This window comes from Pongo pygmaeus, chromosome 13 (assembly GCF_028885625.2).
Source record: "Pongo pygmaeus isolate AG05252 chromosome 13, NHGRI_mPonPyg2-v2.0_pri, whole genome shotgun sequence".
In the NCBI taxonomy this organism is placed as follows: domain Eukaryota; kingdom Metazoa; phylum Chordata; class Mammalia; order Primates; family Hominidae; genus Pongo; species Pongo pygmaeus.
The window spans coordinates 128,547,263-128,567,291 of record NC_072386.2 but is presented as its reverse complement, the minus strand read 5'-3'; the positions used below and the strand labels follow the sequence as shown (position 1 = coordinate 128,567,291).

The 20,029-nt window shown below is 57.7% G+C and overlaps 1 protein-coding gene and 1 pseudogene across 15 annotated transcripts in view; one reads left to right on the top strand and one right to left on the bottom strand.

The window, feature by feature from the left end:
* Positions 1 to 20,029, bottom strand: part of EHMT1 (euchromatic histone lysine methyltransferase 1) — a 225,808-nt gene that overhangs the window by 45,642 nt on the left and 160,137 nt on the right. For 13 of the 15 annotated variants that reach the window (XM_054501963.2, XM_054501952.2, XM_054501956.2 and 10 more), the window contains 6 exons: positions 19,624 to 19,767; positions 18,054 to 18,280; positions 16,828 to 17,001; positions 15,284 to 15,366; positions 13,888 to 13,994; positions 66 to 188 (listed from right to left, as the gene is read on the bottom strand). In XM_054501963.2, coding sequence (XP_054357938.1) covers positions 66 to 188; positions 13,888 to 13,994; positions 15,284 to 15,366; positions 16,828 to 17,001; positions 18,054 to 18,280; positions 19,624 to 19,767 — 858 coding nt within the window. Of the gene's footprint in view, positions 1 to 65; positions 189 to 10,162; positions 10,547 to 13,887; positions 13,995 to 15,283; positions 15,367 to 16,827; positions 17,002 to 18,053; positions 18,281 to 19,623; positions 19,768 to 20,029 lie in introns of those variants that run through there. The other 2 variants (XM_054501965.2, XM_054501964.2) reach the window with 1 other exon arrangement.
* On the top strand, positions 1,975 to 3,440 carry LOC129044419 (forkhead box protein H1-like; annotated as a pseudogene).

Sequence of the window (20,029 nt, the reverse complement as noted above, 5' to 3'; positions counted from 1 at the left end):
TTGCTCAGCTTTCTGAGAAACATCTACACACACACTAGGACGGTGATTCTGACAGGGGAACATACCTTGGGATCCACCAGGGCCCCGGCCTTGATGAGGTACTTCACTGCTTCCAGATGGTTGTTTTCGGCTGCTTCCATCAATGGGGTCCTCTGGTCTTCTGAGCAGGTGTCAATATTGGCGCCCGCCTAGTGAGAAACAGCTCAGGTGTATGGGAGGGCTGTGACGGCAGCCACTGCCTGGGGAGAAGTGACTTACAAGCTTCCACACTCGAAAAAAGAGAGCTGCACTGTTTCAGTGACCAACAATGTCTGAGTTTTCTAAACATGTATTCAAAGACATAATTATTCTATTACCATCAAACCTTTAGTCTAAGCAGAATATTTCTGCTAGATTTCATTCCACTTCTAAGGTAATTTAATAGAAAATGTTTATAGCTCAGGAGTGTGACAACACCTTTAGAAATGAGGAGGGCGGTGACAACCTTCTAAAGCAAACAAAGAAGGGGAAAGGAGGGGCCCCTCAGCAGAGAGGAGGCAGGAGGGAGGTGCCGGTTCATCCCGCCAGGCCACACAGCATCCTCTCACTGATTTAGTACTCGCCAAAATAAGTGGAAAATCCTGATTTCCAGTAGCATGCATTCCGGAACAGTTTCCATTTTTCCAAATAAACGGTGAAACTTGAAAGACCAATTAACTGGCAGGTAAATTTTTCTTGGTCTGAAACTTAAGAAGCCCTCAACTTTAAAATTGGTTGTGTGCTAAAAGCCAATCAGCTGTTCGGCTGTTGAAACCTTTTCTCCATGAGGAAAAACTTCTTAGATGACAAAGACCTAGTATTTCATTTATAACATAAACATTATGAAAAAACGTTGAAAATAGTATTGTTTTTACTATTAGTAATTAAAAACCAAAAGTAACACAATTAAATAAAGAATGTTTAAACAGCCCTAGAATGGTCTATATGGAAAATGAGGCTAACTCATAACGGCTAAGAGGGGTGGAGAGGCCGGGTGCGGCAGCTCACGCCTGTCATCCCAGCACTTTGGGAGGCCAAGGCAGGTGGATCACCTGAGGTCAGGCGTTCGAGACAAGCCTGGCCAACATGGTGAAACCCCATCTCTACTAAAAATACAAAAATTAACCACGCGTGGTGGCGGGCGCCTGTAATCCCAGCTACGCAGGAGGCTGAGGCAGGAGAGTTGCTTGAATCTGGGAGGCAGAGGTTGCAGTGAGCCCAGATTGCACCACTGCACTCCAGCCTGGGCAACAAGAGTGAACTCTGTTCCCAAAAAAAAAAAAAAAAAAAAAAAAACCACAAAACAGAGGGGCAGTGAGAGGCTCAGGGGACTTTGACCGGAAGGAGTTGGGCTTCCCCAAAGAGAACGCAGGGTCCATAGAGCAAGGGTCAGAGGTCAAAAGGCTGAGGCCTGGAGGCGCACAGCGGGGGCAGTGACCCAAGGCTGACCTCAAACACCAAAGCTCAAAGCCAAGGTACGGCTGCCAAACCTGAAGGTAAAGTAGCGTCAGAAGTCTACAACAGCTAATTTTTAACAAACAGTAACCTTAAAAAAACACAAAACAAGGTAGAGAGCGAGGCCCGTGCTGTGCAGAGGAGCTGTGGTTCTGCCTGCACCCTCAGCACAGAGAGGCTGCTCCCCCAGACTCCAAAAATCCTGGTGAAAGAAGAGAGGGTGCGCCCACAATGGAGAGGCTGGCACCGAACGCCCCTGCGCCAGCACCAGGCCGGCAGCGCGGGCGGAAGCGCAGACAGACCTGAGTGTGCAAGGGCAGGAGGGGCTGACGGCTTTGGGCGGAGCATAGGGGAGGACGGGGGTCCTTTCCCAGGAAGGAGGGCTCGGGCAGCTCTCGGTGGCCCATAGGAAACGGGAGCCTCCCAGCTCCCCAGCACGGAGCCCTCACAGACCCACACCGCACCCAGGACCCGGGTAAGCAGAAGGAAATGACCCCGCCCATGAAAACACAGGGCACTGAGACAAAGTCCAAGAAAGCTCTGAGAGTAGAGGGAAGCAGCAGAGCAAAAGGAAGAGTCAAAGCGAGACCCGCGCTGCGGCCAACGGTATTTCCAAACAGACCTGCCAGCGCCAAGGAACAGGTCCCGCCCCTCATCCAGCTCCATCCTGGACCCCACGCAGACGCGGGGCAGGACCCACCTCCCACGCGCTCCCCAAACCCTCACCGCAAGCGGAGCGGCTGACACTGACCAAGTCCCACACAGCCTGGGACTCCAAGGCCGAAGCCGCCGGCCGCTCACCCTCCGCCACGCTCTGACGGACGGCGCCCTTCCCAGGCTCGCGCGCACTCCCCGCCAACGGCTACCCATCGCGGTCCGACTCCCAGGCGTTGGGCCCGCAGCGACTCCCGCCTGCAGCCCCGGAGGCACAGTCGCTCTCCCAGTCCCCAAGGGGACGAGAGACACCTGCAGCGTGGCAATCCCCTACACCTGCAAGGCCCCGTAAACCCGCAACCTCCCTACACCTGCAAGACCCCCTACACCTGCAAGACCCAGTAAACCCGCAACCTCCCTACACCTGCAAGACCCCCTACACCTGCAACCTCCCTTCACCTACAAGATCCCTGCACCTGCAATCTCCCTACACCTGCAACCTCCCTACACCTGCAACCTCCCTACACCTGCAACCTCCTTTCACCTATAAGATCCCTAAACCTGCAACCTCTCTACACCTGCGTGAGCCTCACCCCGGCTGAGGAGCTGGCAGAAGGGGGTGTGGGTGGAGCCTTCACCAATGCCCTGGCCCCCTGAGTGCTGCATGGCCGGTCCTACCAGCCGCTCAGTCATCTGCCACCGCCCAGCAATGGCTTCAGCATGCAGTCCCTGCCAGGGGACTCCAGGGAGGAGCATCCTGGCCAGGGCTGGTGCCACAGAGCAGCCCAGCTTCTGCAGGCAGGTACAGGGTGCAGTGGGGAGAAGGCAGTGACCACCCCACCTCTGCCGTCCTCTGAGAGGCCTCTGTGGCCCCTCTGCCCCCTTCCGGGCCCCACGAGAGTGGAGGGGGAGACTTTGCTGGCGGGAGCCATCAGGCCCTCAACCCTCTTCCCGGAGCCTAGGGCCTGGCCTCTCCACTTACTGCAGGGCACCTCAGTTCCAGGGGGGCTGTCCAGTGGGGGACACAGGGCCTCCCTCTGGGGGCAGCTGCCCATCTCCTACTTGCCTATCTACACTCCCAATGTGGTAATGCCCTTGGCACCCCCACCCACCTCATATCCCCAATGTCCACCGTCAACCAGCTCTGCCTACTGGGGGGTGGCCCCTGAAACCTGAGGGCCCCCAGGGCTGGGATCTAGATGCCCTCTTCCAGGGTGTGCCACCCAACAAAAGCATCTACGATGTTTGGGTGGCACCCTCGGGACCTGGCAGCCCCTGGCCCAGGCTGGCTGCTCTCCCAGTGCAGCCTGTGAGGCTCTTAAGACAGGGGCCCCCCCTCCTGCCTCCCGCTTCCACCCCCAGCTTGTTGCCAGGGAGCCAAGGCGAGGCGGTTGTCTGTGACCACAGCAGCCTCGAAACACCAGGCAGCAGCCTTGCTGGGAGTCCACGGTGTTTACTGACTACCCCACGTGTGGCCGTGGCCCAGCTGGACATGACCCTGGCCCTGGTCAGTCATGCCTTTGTTTCCCCTACACCCAGAGGCAAGGCTGTGGGAGGCAGGGCTGAGCCTGGAATAGCCCTTCCTAGTCCCCTCTTTTCAGCCCACTCCCCATCCATCCGTCACCGAATGGCAGATGCAGCCTGGGAAGGAGGTAGCACCTTTTCAGGAAAAGGGGTTAGGGAATCAAGACTGGACCCTACATGGTCTTGGTAGGGGCGTGGAGGAGATAACAGTAAAGGAGTTTACAACATTTTTTTTTAATGAGAGATGACAGAAGAGCAGACCGATGAAAACATGAGCGTCTGTGGTGAGTTCAGATGGGAGCGTGTGGCACCTCGCTCAGTGCTCTCCAGAAACTGCAGACACGGCATGAAATCTTGCAACACGAGGGACCAGGACACCGAAGGGCAGCAGGTGAGAGAGGGCAGCAGCACCCCAGAGCTGCAGCAGATGGAGGCACAGCTCCCGACTCGGCAGGTACGAAAACACAGATCAAGTCAGAAAAGATCCTGGGGCGCTTGAGGCAGCTCAGACGCCCAGGAGACTCCGTGTCCGACCCTCAGAGCCCCTCCCCAGCCTGGAAGCCAGAACACTGATGTCCCCAGCACCGGCAAAAGGCTGGGGTGGACTCCAGGTCGGCTGCCAGGGAAGTGCTTTTTGCACGATGGATTTCTCTGTCTGTGCACAGGGGAGATGACTCCATACGACCAAGACCGGAGCCAGAGGGAGATGACTCCACACGATCAAGACCGGAGCCCGGGACAGATGACTCCACACAGCCAAGACTGGAGCCGGAGGGAGATGACTCCACACGATCAAGACCGGAGCCTGGGAGACATGACTCCACACGGCCAAGACCGGAGCCCGGGGGAGATGACTCCACACGGCCAAGACCGGAGCCGGAGGGAGATGACTCCACATGGCCAAGACCGGAGCCTGGGAGAGATGACTCCACACGAGACCAAGACTGGAGCCCGGGAGAGATGACTCCACACGACCAAGACCGGAGCCGGAGGGAGATGACTCCACACAAGACCAAGACTGGAGCCCGGGGGAGATGACTCCACACGACCAAGACCGGAGCCGGAGGGAGATGACTCCACACGGCCAAGACCGGAGCCTGGGAGAGATGACTCCACACGAGACCAAGACTGGAGCCCAGGGGAGATGACTCCACATGATCAAGACCAGAGCCCGGGAGAGATGACTCCACATGGCCCTCACTGGTGTGGCCAGAACCTGCCCAAAGAGTGTGTGTGAGATGTGAGACACCCCTGCAGATGCTGAAAGCCTGAGAAACAGCACCCTTGGATTCAGGGCAACCTAGAGATAAAGCCAATCTCTCTCTCTTCCTGGAGAATCTCAGGAAAACCGCTTAGATTCTAAGAGGAAGAAAAAATAGAAATCCGTCTAAGACCAGCAACAGTAAGTTCTGCAGGGCGGGTTATCAAATTAAACATCAGGCTAGGAATTTAACCTGAAGTTCCAGGCTGGTCAGACCCCAGGCACTGCATGGACAGCGGCACCAAGGGACATAACGATTTCCTCCTAATACATCATATTATTTCACGGCACTAAACTCACAAGAGGCTGTAAAACAGAACAAAGAGCTCTGTACTCCCCTCACTCGGCCTCCCCAAAGACGACGTTTCAGACAAGCACAGAGCACGGGCAGTCAGCAGGGAGCCCCGGCAGGGCTAGGCCACTCAGCCCCACGGCCATGTCCCATTTCTACACTCCCTTGTTTTCCTGACTGAGGGAAGCAGACACAAAGGAACTCACGCTGGAAAACCCAGTTAGCATAAAGGTTAAAAGCAAACAAATGGAATCCTGCTATGTGAGGCAGTTGCAGGGCGGTGAGACCGAAACGGCTGCTGTTCCCGGGGAGGGCGCCCAGGTGGGACGGTGAGACTGAAACGGCTGCTGTTCCCGGGCAGGGCGCCCAGGGGTCCACCAGGTGTCCAGGGAGCCAGCAACGCCGCGTCTCACGGGGGTGGGAATGTCAGGGCCAGAGTAGAATGATTTGTTAACCAGATGTTTACATTTTAAGGACTTTTCTGTATGCATGACGCAACCATATGTTTTTGTTTTTTTTAAATTTTAATGTTTAAAAAAGAAAGCCAAAGAACACAGTGTCTTTCAAAGGAGTGACAAGCTAATTTCTCAAAAGGAAGAATGGAAGTCAGAAGACAGTGACATCATTCCTTACATGACCTGAGGAAAACCACCAGCAACTGGACTTCCAGGCACAGGAGGAATGTCCACAGCCAGCAGTGGGCATGGAGAACGGGCTCAGCACGGCCCACCCTCGGGCTCACACACCCCACCCTCACGGGCTCAGCACACCCCACCCTCACGGGCTCACACACCCCACGCTCACGGGCTCACACACCCCACCCTCACGGGCTCAGCACACCCCACCCTCACGGGCTCACACACCCCACGCTCACGGGCTCACACACCCCACGCTCACGGGCTCACACACCCCACCCTCACGGGCTCAGCACGGCCCACCCTCACGGGCTCACACACCCCACCCTCGGGCTCAGCACACCCCACCCTCACGGGCTCAGCACGGCCCACGCTCACGGGCTCAGCACACCCCACCCTCACGGGCTCAGCACGGCCCACGCTCACGGGCTCAGCACACCCCACCCTCACGGGCTCAGCACACCCCACCCTCACGGGCTCAGCACACCCCACCCTCACGGGCTCACACACCGCACCGTCACGGGCTCAGCACCCCACCCTCACGGGCTCACACACCCCACCCTCACGGGCTCACACACCGCACCCTCACGGGCTCACACACCGCACCCTCACGGGCTCAGCACCGCACGTTCACGGGCTCACCACCCCACCCTCACGGGCTCACACACCGCACCCTCACGGGCTCACACACCGCACCCTCACGGGCTCACACACCCCACCCTCACGGGCTCACACACCCCACCCTCACGGGCTCACACCCCACCCTCACGGGCTCAGCACACCCCACGCTCACGGGCTCAGCACACCCCACGCTCACGGGCTCAGCACACCGCACCCTCACGGGCTCAGCACACCGCACCCTCACGGGCTCAGCACACCGCACCCTCACGGGCTCAGCACACCCCACGCTCACGGGCTCAGCACACCCCACGCTCACGGGCTCGCACACCCCACCCTCACGGGCTCGCACACCCCACCCTCACGGGCTCGCACACCCCACCCTCACGGGCTCGCACACCCCACCCTCACGGGCTCGCACACCCCACCCTCACGGGCTCACACACCCCACCCTCACGGGCTCACACACCCCACCCTCACGGGCTCACACACCCCACCCTCACGGGCTCAGCACACCCCACCCTCACGGGCTCAGCACACCCCACCCTCACGGGCTCAGCACACCCCACCCTCACGGGCTCAGCACCGCACATTCACGGGCTCAGCACCGCACATTCACGGGCTCACCACCCCACCCTCGCGGGCTCACCACCCCACCCTCGCGGGCTCACACACCCCACCCTCGCGGGCTCAGCACACCCCACCCTCGCGGGCTCAGCACACCCCACCCTCGCGGGCTCAGCACACCCCACCCTCGCGGGCTCAGCACACCCCACCCTCGCGGGCTCAGCACACCCCACCCTCGCGGGCTCAGCACACCCCACCCTCGCGGGCTCAGCACACCCCACCCTCGCGGGCTCAGCACACCCCACCCTCGCGGGCTCAGCACACCCCACCCTCGCGGGCTCAGCACACCCCACCCTCGCGGGCTCAGCACACCCCACGCTCGCGGGCTCAGCACACCCCACGCTCGCGGGCTCAGCACACCCCACGCTCGCGGGCTCAGCACACCCCACGCTCGCGGGCTCAGCACACCCCACGCTCGCGGGCTCAGCACACCCCACGCTCGCGGGCTCAGCACACCCCACGCTCGCGGGCTCAGCACACCCCACGCTCGCGGGCTCAGCACACCCCACGCTCGCGGGCTCAGCACACCCCACGCTCGCGGGCTCAGCACACCCCACGCTCGCGGGCTCAGCACACCCCACGCTCGCGGGCTCAGCACACCCCACGCTCGCGGGCTCAGCACACCCCACGCTCGCGGGCTCAGCACACCCCACGCTCGCGGGCTCAGCACACCCCACCCTCGCGGGCTCAGCACACCCCACCCTCGCGGGCTCAGCACACCCCACCCTCGCGGGCTCAGCACACCCCACCCTCGCGGGCTCAGCACACCCCACGCTCGCGGGCTCAGCACACCCCACGCTCGCGGGCTCAGCACACCCCACGCTCGCGGGCTCAGCACACCCCACGCTCGCGGGCTCAGCACACCCCACGCTCGCGGGCTCAGCACACCCCACGCTCGCGGGCTCAGCACACCCCACGCTCGCGGGCTCAGCACACCCCACGCTCGCGGGCTCAGCACACCCCACGCTCGCGGGCTCAGCACACCCCACGCTCGCGGGCTCAGCACACCCCACGCTCGCGGGCTCAGCACACCCCACGCTCGCGGGCTCAGCACGGCCCACCCTCGCGGGCTCAGCACGGCCCACCCTCGCGGGCTCAGCACGGCCCACCCTCGCGGGCTCAGCACGGCCCACCCTCGCGGGCTCAGCACGGCCCACCCTCGCGGGCTCAGCACGGCCCACCCTCGCGGGCTCAGCACGGCCCACCCTCGCGGGCTCAGCACGGCCCACCCTCGCGGGCTCAGCACGGCCCACCCTCGCGGGCTCAGCACGGCCCACCCTCGCGGGCTCAGCACGGCCCACCCTCGCGGGCTCAGCACACCCCACCCTCGCGGGCTCAGCACACCCCACGCTCACGGGCTCACACACCCCACGCTCACGGGCTCAGCACGGCCCACGCTCACGGGCTCAGCACGGCCCACCCTCACGGGCTCAGCACACCCCACGCTCACGGGCTCACACACCCCACGCTCACGGGCTCAGCACGGCCCACCCTCACGGGCTCACACACCCCACCCTCACGGGCTCAGGACACCCCACCCTCACGGGCTCACACACCCCACCCTCACGGGCTCAGCACGGCCCACCCTCACGGGCTCACACACCCCACCCTCACGGGCTCACACACCCCACCCTCACGGGCTCAGCACGGCCCACCCTCACGGGCTCACACACCCCACCCTCGGGCTCAGCACACCCCACCCTCGCGGGCTCAGCACACCCCACGCTCGCGGGCTCAGCACACCCCACCCTCACGGGCTCAGCACGGCCCACGCTCACGGGCTCAGCACACCCCACCCTCACGGGCTCAGCACGGCCCACGCTCACGGGCTCAGCACACCCCACCCTCACGGGCTCAGCACACCCCACCCTCACGGGCTCAAACACCCCACCCTCACGGGCTCAGCACGGCCCACCCTCACGGGCTCACACACCCCACGCTCACGGGCTCAGCACGGCCCACCCTCACGGGCTCACACACCGCACCCTCACGGGCTCAGGACACCCCACCCTCACGGGCTCAGGACACCCCACCCTCACGGGCTCAGCACACCCCACCCTCACGGCCTCACACACCACCCCCCTCACGGGCTCACACACCCACATTCATGGCCTCGCCCAGCTCCTGGGGCCATCGGGACAGCGCTCATACAGCCCTTGTTCCTGTCTGTTCCGTTCCCCCATGTGGCTCTGCACACTCCTCCCCATCCAGGTCCATCCGCAACAGAACAGAATCACGCCACACCCTTCACTAGGCCTCCCAGGAGAGGAGAGGGCCTCCCAGCCAAATGCCTGGCCCTCCACCAGCATCTGCTCTCGAGCCCCACAACACCAGCTCCTGCCTCTTCCAGACCACGCTCTCTTCCTCTTCCTCAGAGCCCCACCTATGAATGTCTTGGCATCACTCCTGCCCTGAACAGCCCACCCCTCGCTCCAGCTCTGCCTGTGTCTGGACGACCACCCCCCACTCCCTGACCCCCGGCTGCCACTGACCTCACCCCCTCCCACAAGCCTGTTCCCACCAGGTCAGCCACTTACCTCATGGTCTCACCATGAACCACAGCCCACATGACTCGTCTTGAGGCCACCCCACTGTCTCTGAATCCTTTTCTGCTTCTCCCTGACATACCCAGCAGCCTCCGTGGCTCCTCCTGCATGGAGCTGGCCCCCCCAGTGCCTACCTCGGCTCAGCACTTCTCACAGCACACTTTCCTCTCAGCCTCCAGGAGCCCCCCACAAACCCCTGGCTTACTGGACCCCAGTTCACTCAGCTGCTCCCTCCCTCACCCCCTGCCAGGGCTTGGCTCCCCCATCATCATCTCATTCAGTCTTGACCTTGGTAAGTCAAGTCTGCATGTGAGATTAACAGGAACCACGGGGGCAAAAAGTGGAAAGTTTGTAACTAACAGAGAGAAGGGAAATGGCAAAATCAAAATAAAACCAATTCAAAAGACGCAAGAACGACCAAAAAGTGGAAGTCTGTAACTTCCAGAGACAAGAGAAACGGCAAAATCGAAGTAAAACCAATTCAAAAGACGCATGAACGACCAAAAAAGTATTGGCTTCAAAAGGCTGGCACTATGGTCTGAATGCAATTTATTTACCGGGGCTGGGGGCCCCAAGGAGGTTTTGAGGCTGGGCCTTTAAGAGGTGACGAGGCTGCGAAGATGGAGCCACACCTTTCTGAAAGGCAGGGTCAGCCCCCAGGAATAGACCTGCTCCCATGTGGGCGGCCTGGTCCACAGGCTACGAGGATGCGAAGATGGAGCCACGCCTTTCTGAAAGGCGGAGTCAGCCCCCAGGAATGGAACTGCTCCTGTGTGGGCAGCCTGGTCCACAGCAAGGCTGTGCTGGAGCATCTCCCTCTTGGCGTGGTTACTGGCTGTGTTCGGGCACAGCATGAGGTCCTCACCATAAGTCACCAGAGGCAGCCCCTCGACCTTGGGCTTCCCAGCCTGCAGAACTGTGAGAAATAAATTTCTTTTCTTTATAAATGACCTGGTCTCAAGTATTCTCTTACAGCAAGAGAAAATGGACTAAGACAGCTAGAAATTAAAACTACAATATAAGACATTAGGTATAAACAAAGGACTAAAAGTTCCTATTAAAATACCAAGATTGTTAGACTAAATTTATAAAAATCAAGTTCTATGCGCCTCTGCCCGGCCGCCCCGTCTGGGAGGTGAGGAGCGCCTCTGCCTGGCTGCCACCCCGTCTGGGAGGAAGTGAGGAGCGCCTCTGCCCTGCCGCCCCGTCTGGGAGGTGAGGAGCGCCTCTGCCTGGCTGCCACCCCGTCTGGGAGGAAGTGAGGAGCGCCTCTGCCCTGCCGCCCCGTCTGGGAGGTGAGGAGCGCCTCTGCTCGGCCGCCCCGTCTGGGAAGTGAGGAGCGCCTCTGCCCGGCCGCTCCGTCTGGGAGGTGAGGAGCGCCTCTGCCTGGCCACCCCTTCTGGGACGTGAGGAGTGCCTCTGCCCAGCCGCCCCGGCTGGGAGGTGAGGAGCGCCTCTACCCGGCCGCCCCGTCTGGGAGGTGAGGAGCGTCTCTGCCCGGCCGCCCTGTCTGGGAGGTGAGGAGCGCCTCTGCCCGGCTGCCACCCCGTCTGGGAGGAAGTGAGGAGCGCCTCTGCCTGGCTGCCCCGTCTGGGAGGTGAGGAGCGTCTCTGCCCTGCCGCCCCGTCTGGGAGGTGAGGAGCTCCTCTGCCCGGCCGCCCCGTCTGGGAAGTGAGGAGCGCCTCTGCCCGGCCGCCCCGTCTGGGAGGTGAGGAGCTCCTCTGCCCGGCCGCCCCGTCTGGGAAGTGAGGAGCGCCTCTGCCCGGCCGCCCCGTCTGGGAGGAAGTGAGGAGCGCCTCTGCCCGGCCGCCCCGTCTGGGAGGAAGTGAGGAGCGCCTCTGCCCGGCCGCCCCGTCTGGGAGGAAGTGAGGAGCGCCTCTGCCCGGCCGCCCCGTCTGGGAGGAAGTGAGGAGCGCCTCTGCCCGGCCGCCCCGTCTGGGAGGAAGTGAGGAGCGCCTCTGCCCGGCCGCCCCGTCTGGGAGGAAGTGAGGAGCGTCTCTGCCCGGCCGCCCCGTCTGGGAGGAAGTGAGGAACGCCTCTGCCCGGCCGCCCCGTCTGGGAGGAAGTGAGGAGCGCCTCTGCCCGGCCGCCCCGTCTGGGAGGAAGTGAGGAGCGCCTCTGCCCGGCCGCCCCGTCTGGGAGGTGAGGAGCGCCTCTGCCCGGCCGCCCTGTCTGGGAGGTGTACCCAACAGCTCCGAAGAGACAGCGACCATCGGGAGCGGGCCATGAGGACGATGGCGGTTTTGTTGAAAAGAAGAGGGGGAAGTGTGGGGAAAGGAAGGACAGATCAGATTGTTGCTGTGTCTGTGTAGAAAGAGGTGGGCATAGGAGACTCCATTTTGTTCTGACTAGGAGAAATTCTTCTGCCTTGGGATGCTGTTGATCTATGGCCTTTCCCCCAGCCCCGTGCTCTCTGAGACATGTGCTGTGTCAACTCAGGGTTAAATGGACTAAGGGCGGTGCAAGATGTGCTTTGTTAAACAGATGCTTGAAGGCAGCATGCTCTTTAAGAGTCATCACCACTCCCTAATCTCAAGTACCCAGGGGCACAAACACTGCAGAAGGCCGCAGGGTCCTCTGCCTAGGAAAACCAGAGACCTTTGTTCATGTGTTTATCTCCTGACCTTCTCCCCACTATTATCCTATGACCCTGCCATATCCCCCTCTCCGAGAAACACCCAAGAATCATCAATAAATACTTCATAAAAAAAAAAAAAAATCAAGTTCTATGTTTAAAATACATATATCCAAAAATGAGGGAAAAGGTCAGAATAAAAGGAGGGAAAAATCATTCCAGGCAAATAGTAACAAAACACCATCAGTTATGACTCCGGAAACAGGGGACAGACTGAGGCAGCTGGACAGCGGGTGGGTTGTGGGCACAGCAGACGGTGTGCCCCGTCGCTCTCTCCTTCTTGGCCCTAAGAAAAGGCAGAGACAGGTGCAGTCTGAGAGGACAGGTCCTTCCCAGACAGTGGGGCCTGGGGGCCCCAACAAAACAGCCAGACCTGCAGATCACCCTAGAGCTGACAAGCCCCCGGCGAGCAAGAGCTACCACTGGCTTTTGAGTAGTTTACTTTAAATATAAACAAGAATCACTGGGCATTTGAGGAAAACCTTTAGATAAGAAAAACTGAAACACAGCAGCATAAAACTTCAAAATAACCATAATATCATCAGAGAAATAAGGGAAGAACAAGAGGCTACTGAAAGAGGAACTATCCAAGAGCAGAAAGGAATTATGGGATTTGAAAATGTGACCACACATGTTAAGAATCCCCCAGGAGCTGGAAGCTGAAGGTGAGAATACTGCCTGGAAGGCAGAACCAAAAGACAAGAAAACAGACCACGGCAGGAAATCGGTCCGGAAGGTTCCACGCCTGAGTTACGAGTCCCAGGTCAGAGCTGAGACAGGTAGAGGACCTGGGCACAGAAGCCACACAGGAAATCCTCCTAGAACTGACAGGTGTGGATTTCTGCACTGAAAGGGCACAGCACATGCACCAAATGCCCCAGTGGATCTAAAGAGACCCACGTTACAATGAGATGCAACTCAGACCAGTGGGGTTCAAGGAAAGTTCCTAAAGTCTCCAGAAATGATAGGTCACACACAAAGCATCAGAAGTCAGACCGCACCAGGCTCAAACCTGGCACTTGAGAAACAGGGGATCCAACACCGGGATCAGGGAAGGGGCGTCACAGGGGGACAAACAGCGTCAGTGTCTGAACCCAGAGACAAGCGGACAGTGTTCAGATAGTTCAGAATAAATTAGCAGGAGGCAGAGTCAACTCAGCCAACAGAAACACAAGCCAGTGATTACCGACAGACACAACATACCCTGTAGACGACGTGGTTCAGCTTGAAAATGCTCACACGATCTGATCTAAACAAAATGGGAGCCAGTCAATGGGGCTGGGGAAGGGCCGTCCGTGCCTCTGCGAGTGCTTGGCTCCCCCAGGGGGAAGTCATGAGTGTGAAGAACCAAAACCAAAACCAAAGAAAGCAAATCAAGAAACAGCCAAATGGAAGCATGCTCTTCTCAAAGGCCATGGTAAATGCCGGAAGAAACAGCGGGAAGCACTGATCCACCTGCAGGACTCGGGGGCAGAAAAGCTGATTCTGTGTCCGCTTCACAGCACTATGGAAACACTGTGGAAACTCTTACACTGAAGAACCATGAACGTGCTATTATTTTACTTTGATAAGAATAAAAGAGAGCAGGTGAAGAGCCCTAGGAGGGCGCCGTGCCACCGAACCTGAACCAGCATGTGGCAGATGTCCACGTGTCCAGCCTCTGCCGCGGCGTGCAGTGGAGAGCGCTTATTCTGGTGCTCCATTTTGAAGTTGGGGTCAATTCCGTCCACTGTGAACAAACACAGTTTTATTAATGATTTCAGATGTAGCCACAGACTCCAGCTCAGGACTGTCACGATGGCTGGCAAGCACTCACAAATGACCATCTTCCACACAAACAGCCACCTCAAGCCACGCCGGAACCCGCCCACAGCACCATCCTCTGGACTTGAGACTTGAGTGTGCTAGTCTCCTGCGGAATTGAACAGGCAGGTCCCTCTGTCAGAACTAACTCGGCAAGGCACACTCCTCCCTTGACCGCCCTGCTCTTAACTCTGAGGTTCCCTCTGTGTTTCCGTGCGTCCTGGCCATGGCCGCCCCAAGCCCTGTGAGGCAGCTGACCAGGGCAGACACACCCTAGGGGAGCAAGCAAGGCCGGGGACAGAGGCCTGAGCATCGGTCAATTCCCAGGAGGTCTGAGAGGACGGTGAGCAACGGAGCAGTGAGGTGACCTTAGTGTCATGTGAAGTCTATGACGAAAATGATTAAAACTGCTGGTCAACATAAATAAACCTTTTTTTTAACAGCAAATGGTTTCACTTCTTTTTACTTAACGTACTGTCCAGTAAAGGGCTTCTTAATCATCCTTTTCAACCCAGAGACGATGAACGTCAGAGAAATCAAGCCTAGAGCTATGAGCTCAGAGACCAAATTATCACTGGGAAGGCTCTCTAACAAGTATGCTTTTGGGTATTAGAAATCTAATGCAATTGGTTTGCCTGTTATAAAATACCTATAGCTGAAGCCTACTTTGTCCACACCACAGCTGCTTTGATCAGCACAGGTGAGACATCGGCTGCCGTCATCACCACACATCTCAGTGATGCCGTCATCACCACACATCTCAGCGTCATCACCACATATCTCAGTGATGCCGTCATCACCACACATCTCAGCGTCATCACCACATATCTCAGCGTCATCACCACGCATCTCAGTGATGCCGTCATCACCACATATCTCAGCGTCATCACCACACATCTCAGGGCCATAACTCACTAGTTTTGCTTTTCCTTAATCTCTATTTCTGCTTGATTTAATAATCACATACCTAATTCCTTTTTAAAAATTAGAACTTCGTAGAGAATAGTTCTAATATCTTGCGTAACTGGATATGAACACCATAAAAAGCCTCAACACCAGTGGGCAACCTATTCTCACTCATCAGAGAACTCAGAGACACAGAAACAGAAAACCAAAACGAGACCAGCCTCCCGAGGAAGGGGTAACAACTGCTCTCGGCTTCTTTCAGTGCTACAGGGCCGGCTGCGTGTGCCCGGGCCGCAGGAAGGCACTTACCCAGCATGAGGAGCACCTTCTGAAGCTCCCCTTGCCTGGCGGAGAAGTACAGCTGCTTTGGGTGGAAGCGAAGCTTCTTGGGTCTGTGGGAAGCACAGGACAACAGTCAGCATGGGGCTCTGCGTCCCACACGTGAAGCTGAAGGCTGGAAGGCCCGGCGGACGTCTGCCCACCAGCCCCACAAGCTCAAGTGCAAACCCACCAGTCGAGATATCGCATGGTAAAAACTGCAGAACAAGAAACTGCGTTCCCAGGCACTGCAGGAGAACACTACGCACTGTGAGGCTTTTACACAACACAACGACAGAACCAGCGCAGGATGCAGGGGCACCTCATCTACGCTCAGCACAGCCGGGACCAGCCCCAGCCAGGATGAGCCCGCACAGCGTGGTCATGAGTGAGGGCACAGCTCGCACTACACAGAAGATGCCTTGGGCGGTGAGAGCTGGGAACATTGGCACTTTTGCTTTGAAACCTTAACTCGATGACTAAGCTGATAACGGATACGGTTTGGACCTGTGTCCCTCCCAAAACTCACGTTGAAATGTGACCTCCAGTGTTGGAGGTGAAACCTGGTAGAAGGTGACTGGATCCTGGAGGCAGATCCCTCACGAATGGCTTAGCGTCATCCCTCCCCTTGGTGATGAGTGAGTTCCCGCTCAGTCAGTTCCCACGAGATCTGGTGGCTTAAGAGTCTGGGGGCTCCCCCCTCCTCTGTCTCTTGCTACTGCTCCTGCTTTGCCTTCCACCATGACTGTAGCTTCCTGCGGCCTCCCAAGGAGCAGATGCCAGCACCGTGCTTCCTGTACAGTCTGGAGAACCGTGAGCCAATTAAGCCTCTTTTCTTTATAAATTATCCAGCCCTGGGCACTTCTTTATATTGACACAAAGCAGACTAACACAATCACCAAGGGATGGGGGAGAGAGTGGGGTCAGGAACAGTCTGGGGTCTGGTCAGCGAGCAGGGCCTGTGGGCATCGGTAGATGGTACCATCGCTTCAAGAACAGGCTCAGAGGCGAGGCTGGAGGCAGACAGAGGGGAGATCCAGGGAGCAGGCACCACAAGCCTCAGTGCCACAGTCTGGTCTGCCTCCCTGGTGGGGCAATGCTGAGAGAAGGACGAGGAGGGGTGAGTTTTTGCGAGCTGTCGGGAAAGCCTGGAGGGCCCCTTGGCCCAACCCTCGCATTGCACAGATGTGGTGTGGCCTGGGAGGGAAACGGAGTCAAGGCAGCAGAAGCAGTGTCTGTTCTCATGACCTAAGGGAAGTTCAGGGCCAACAGCAACCAGGAAATGTTTGTCAGAGCTCACCAAGACCTACCTCCTCACTTAGGACTTCAAAGGTGTCACATGTGGCTCTTAATATAATGCAGAGGACAGTAATTTACAATAATTTCCCAAAATAGTGTGAAAATATAGGAATTATTCTAACGAACAGCATTAATCAAAAAGCTGAGAAGTGCTAAAGTGACGCCAAGGGGAAAAACGCGGGGTGAAGATTAAAACAGGCTCTGAGACATCTCTGAAATCACATGTCAGGTCTTACTTTTCCGAGTCGAGGGCGATGAGAGCGCTCTCCAAGGTTTCCTTCCCTGGTCCCTGGGAAAGGCCGGGGGTTGGCCTCCCAAGCCCAGCAGGTCCCGTTGGATCGAAGCCCTCGGGCATGTGGGAGGCTGTACCCTGCAGCTTGTCGTCCTCCGAGAGGGGTGGCCCGGCAGCACTTCAGGGGGGGAAATCGGGGAAAGGTTTATGAAAACACGAAACATGGCCTGTTCCCACTCCGACTGCTCGAGTGTGACCTGCTCTGACTGCCCGAGTGCACTGTTTTCTAAGTGAGAGCTGCGGATTTGCTTACTGTCCGCTTAGTCCCTGGATTTAACGGTTCAGGATTCAAAACCAAATTTCCTGAGAAAACTAGGGCAACTTTTCCTAGACTTCTGGGCACCTTTGTTCAAATACACTCTCATGAATGAGCTTCAAGCTGAATCTATCAAGTCCACTGCCCACCCCAACAAAAGGAAATCCCACTGGAATTCTGATTCAAAGTGCATTAAATTTACAGGTTAAATAGGAAGGAATCACCTTAACATGTCCACAATTTGAGTCTCTTTTAAATAATCTTCAAGGAAGTTTATTTTCTTTATATTAGTGTCACATTTAAGTTCTTTGTTCTGCTGGGTAGAAGTTTTGTTGCTGTTTTGAAAGGGTCTCTTTCGTTATTTTATTCTCAGGTAGGGAACTGCTGCTAAGGAAGAAGGCAAGCGGCTTCTATCTCTTATCAGATCCTCTTACTGACTCTTTTGAGCTCTAAAAATTTTTCAGCTGTTTCTACTGGACTCTTTCAGGACGACAATTGTATCTGTCTAATATGAATACTTCTAATTATTTTAGACTTTTTTTGTCTTCAGCTAAGGCCTTCAAACCTTAATGCCACAGAACTCAGTCACAGACTGCAGCAGCTACCACTCTTCTATCGCTTGTGTACCGACAGGACTGTGCCGGCAACAGAAACACCACAGAGCTACATCAATGGGGGTCCTGTGAAAACCGGTTCAAAACAGGCAAATGGATCTACATAACCAAACCGAAAGAGAGCAATGTATGCACAAATGGCAATAAACGAATTTCAGAGTCTTAAATGTCAGAAATCACCATGAGCATCAGCGTCAGCTCAGAGACTTCCGGAAAAAACAGCAGGAAGCAATAACGTTAACAACTGAAACGTTTTCAGGTGGACGACTGGAGAGCCCAGCCAGAGCCTGTGCCAGGTACCTGCCCGTTGTGGTGTCAGCCCTGCCCTCCAGGGCTGAGCCCTTCTCCTGCCCGGGGACTGGTGTCACGGTCGAGGTGGTGTCTGCTTTAGCTATCGTCACCTCTTTGGCCTTGGAGCTCTCCTCCCCACAGTGGGGACAATAGCTGGCATTATTGACTCGAGAGGCACAGTCTTTGTGGAAACGGTGAGAGATGCTGCTCTCGGGCTGACACTCCATAAAATTACCCTAAAAATGGGAGGACAAAAAAAAATTTTTGTTTTAATTGGGGTTAATATTTAGAAAAATAAAGTACTACTAAAGTGGCACCACATCCCACATCGGGCGGTCTGCAGAGTGAGCCGTGGGTCGGGGTGGGGTCCAGTCTTGGCCCCAGGCGTCATTAAGAAGGAGGAACGATGCTTCCCGCGGTGCTCTCGCCCCACAGAGAGGAAGCTGAAGCCAGACAGAGGTCACTTGGCTGCCTCTGACCCACCCAGGCCCAGGAAAGCTGAGGCTGCCCACAAAGGAAAGGCCTAAAGAAGGACCCAGAAGGCCCCCTACTCTGAAGGGCGGATAGGGACAGGGCCAGACGACAGCACCTCAGGGCACAGCATCAGGCAGGTGGAGCTGCCTCAGTGCCCAGCAGTGCGCAGCAGATGTGGTTTGGCGACCCAGGTGAGCCTTGAGGAGGGGCACACAGCCATAAGAACAGCATTTTCTTGCAGAAAGCCAGAGATAAACAGATGTAGCAGAAGCAAAAAAAGGATGTTTGAAGATGGGGAGGACATGCAAGGTGTGAAGTCCAAAGAAAAGCCCCCAAAAGTGGAAGCTCTTGGCCCAGGTTCGTAAAGGGGCAGCAGGGTATCTCTGGGTGCCTGAAGCTCACATTCAAACACTCACACACACAGGCGCACACAGACAGACGCTTACAGGCAGAGGCTCACAGAGATGTGCACGCGCATGCGTGCACGCACACACACACACACTCACATCCTACATGCACGAGGATGCCCACACACGGGAGCTCCAAAGGGAAGCAGCCCATTCTCGGGGGGCCCTGGGCACGGCTGAGCACAGATGTTTGACACTGAAGTAACTGATGACCCAAGATCCCAGCAGAAACAGCCCAGGGCACGGCAAGGTGGTGCCGCCTCTCACAGGAGCTGTGTGCTCTGTACACCCTTATCATAGGGGATGAACGTCCTCAGTACAGCCTCCACCTGGAGTCTCCAGTGCGTCACAAGCCCCTCACCACTGCTCTCGAGCCTCAGTGCCTTAGACACCTTCACCCCCAACCCCCACTTCCCTCCTCTGGCCTGGAAGCCCAGGTCACACCGTCCTAGTCATCCCCGAAAGTGGCTTCCAGGCGGGAGGAGGGAAATGGGGGTTGGGGGGGAAGGTGTCTAAGGCACTGGGGCTCGACAGTGGTGGTGAGGGGCTTGTGAACACTGGAGACCTCCAGACGGACACCGGACCCGGGCCAGCTGCTGGACCACCCGATAGCAGGTGGACCCAGGACAGGAACCAGCACCAGTGAGCAGACAGCAAAGCCTGCGGAGGACTCAGAGGCTGCCGGACTGGGCTCTTACCGCTGTGCAGAAGTAGCCACAGCCAGGACAGCACTGGTGCTTCACCATGCGGCCCCGGTGGTCTTCACACAGCACGAGGAGCGGGGCCTTGTTGGAGGGGCGCATCAGCTCATACTTGACCACGCTGTTTGTGCACCGGCCCAACTGCAATCAGACAAGACTGGTGGTCAGTGTCAGAGTCACGAGAGGCCGGCATTCCCTCCCACCAGGCGCTGGGCAGTGCAGGCACACAAGAGCTGCTCAGCAGGTGTGGGCTGACTGAGCCGAGCCCTGCAAGGCCAGCTTGGCTTTGTGAGCACTTATCGAGCACCTGCTACACGCCTCAGCATGGGGGACAAACAGGGAGCCCACAGAAGGAAACGCTCATCATCTGCACAACCGGCAGGAGGCAGCGGCTCGTGAGCAG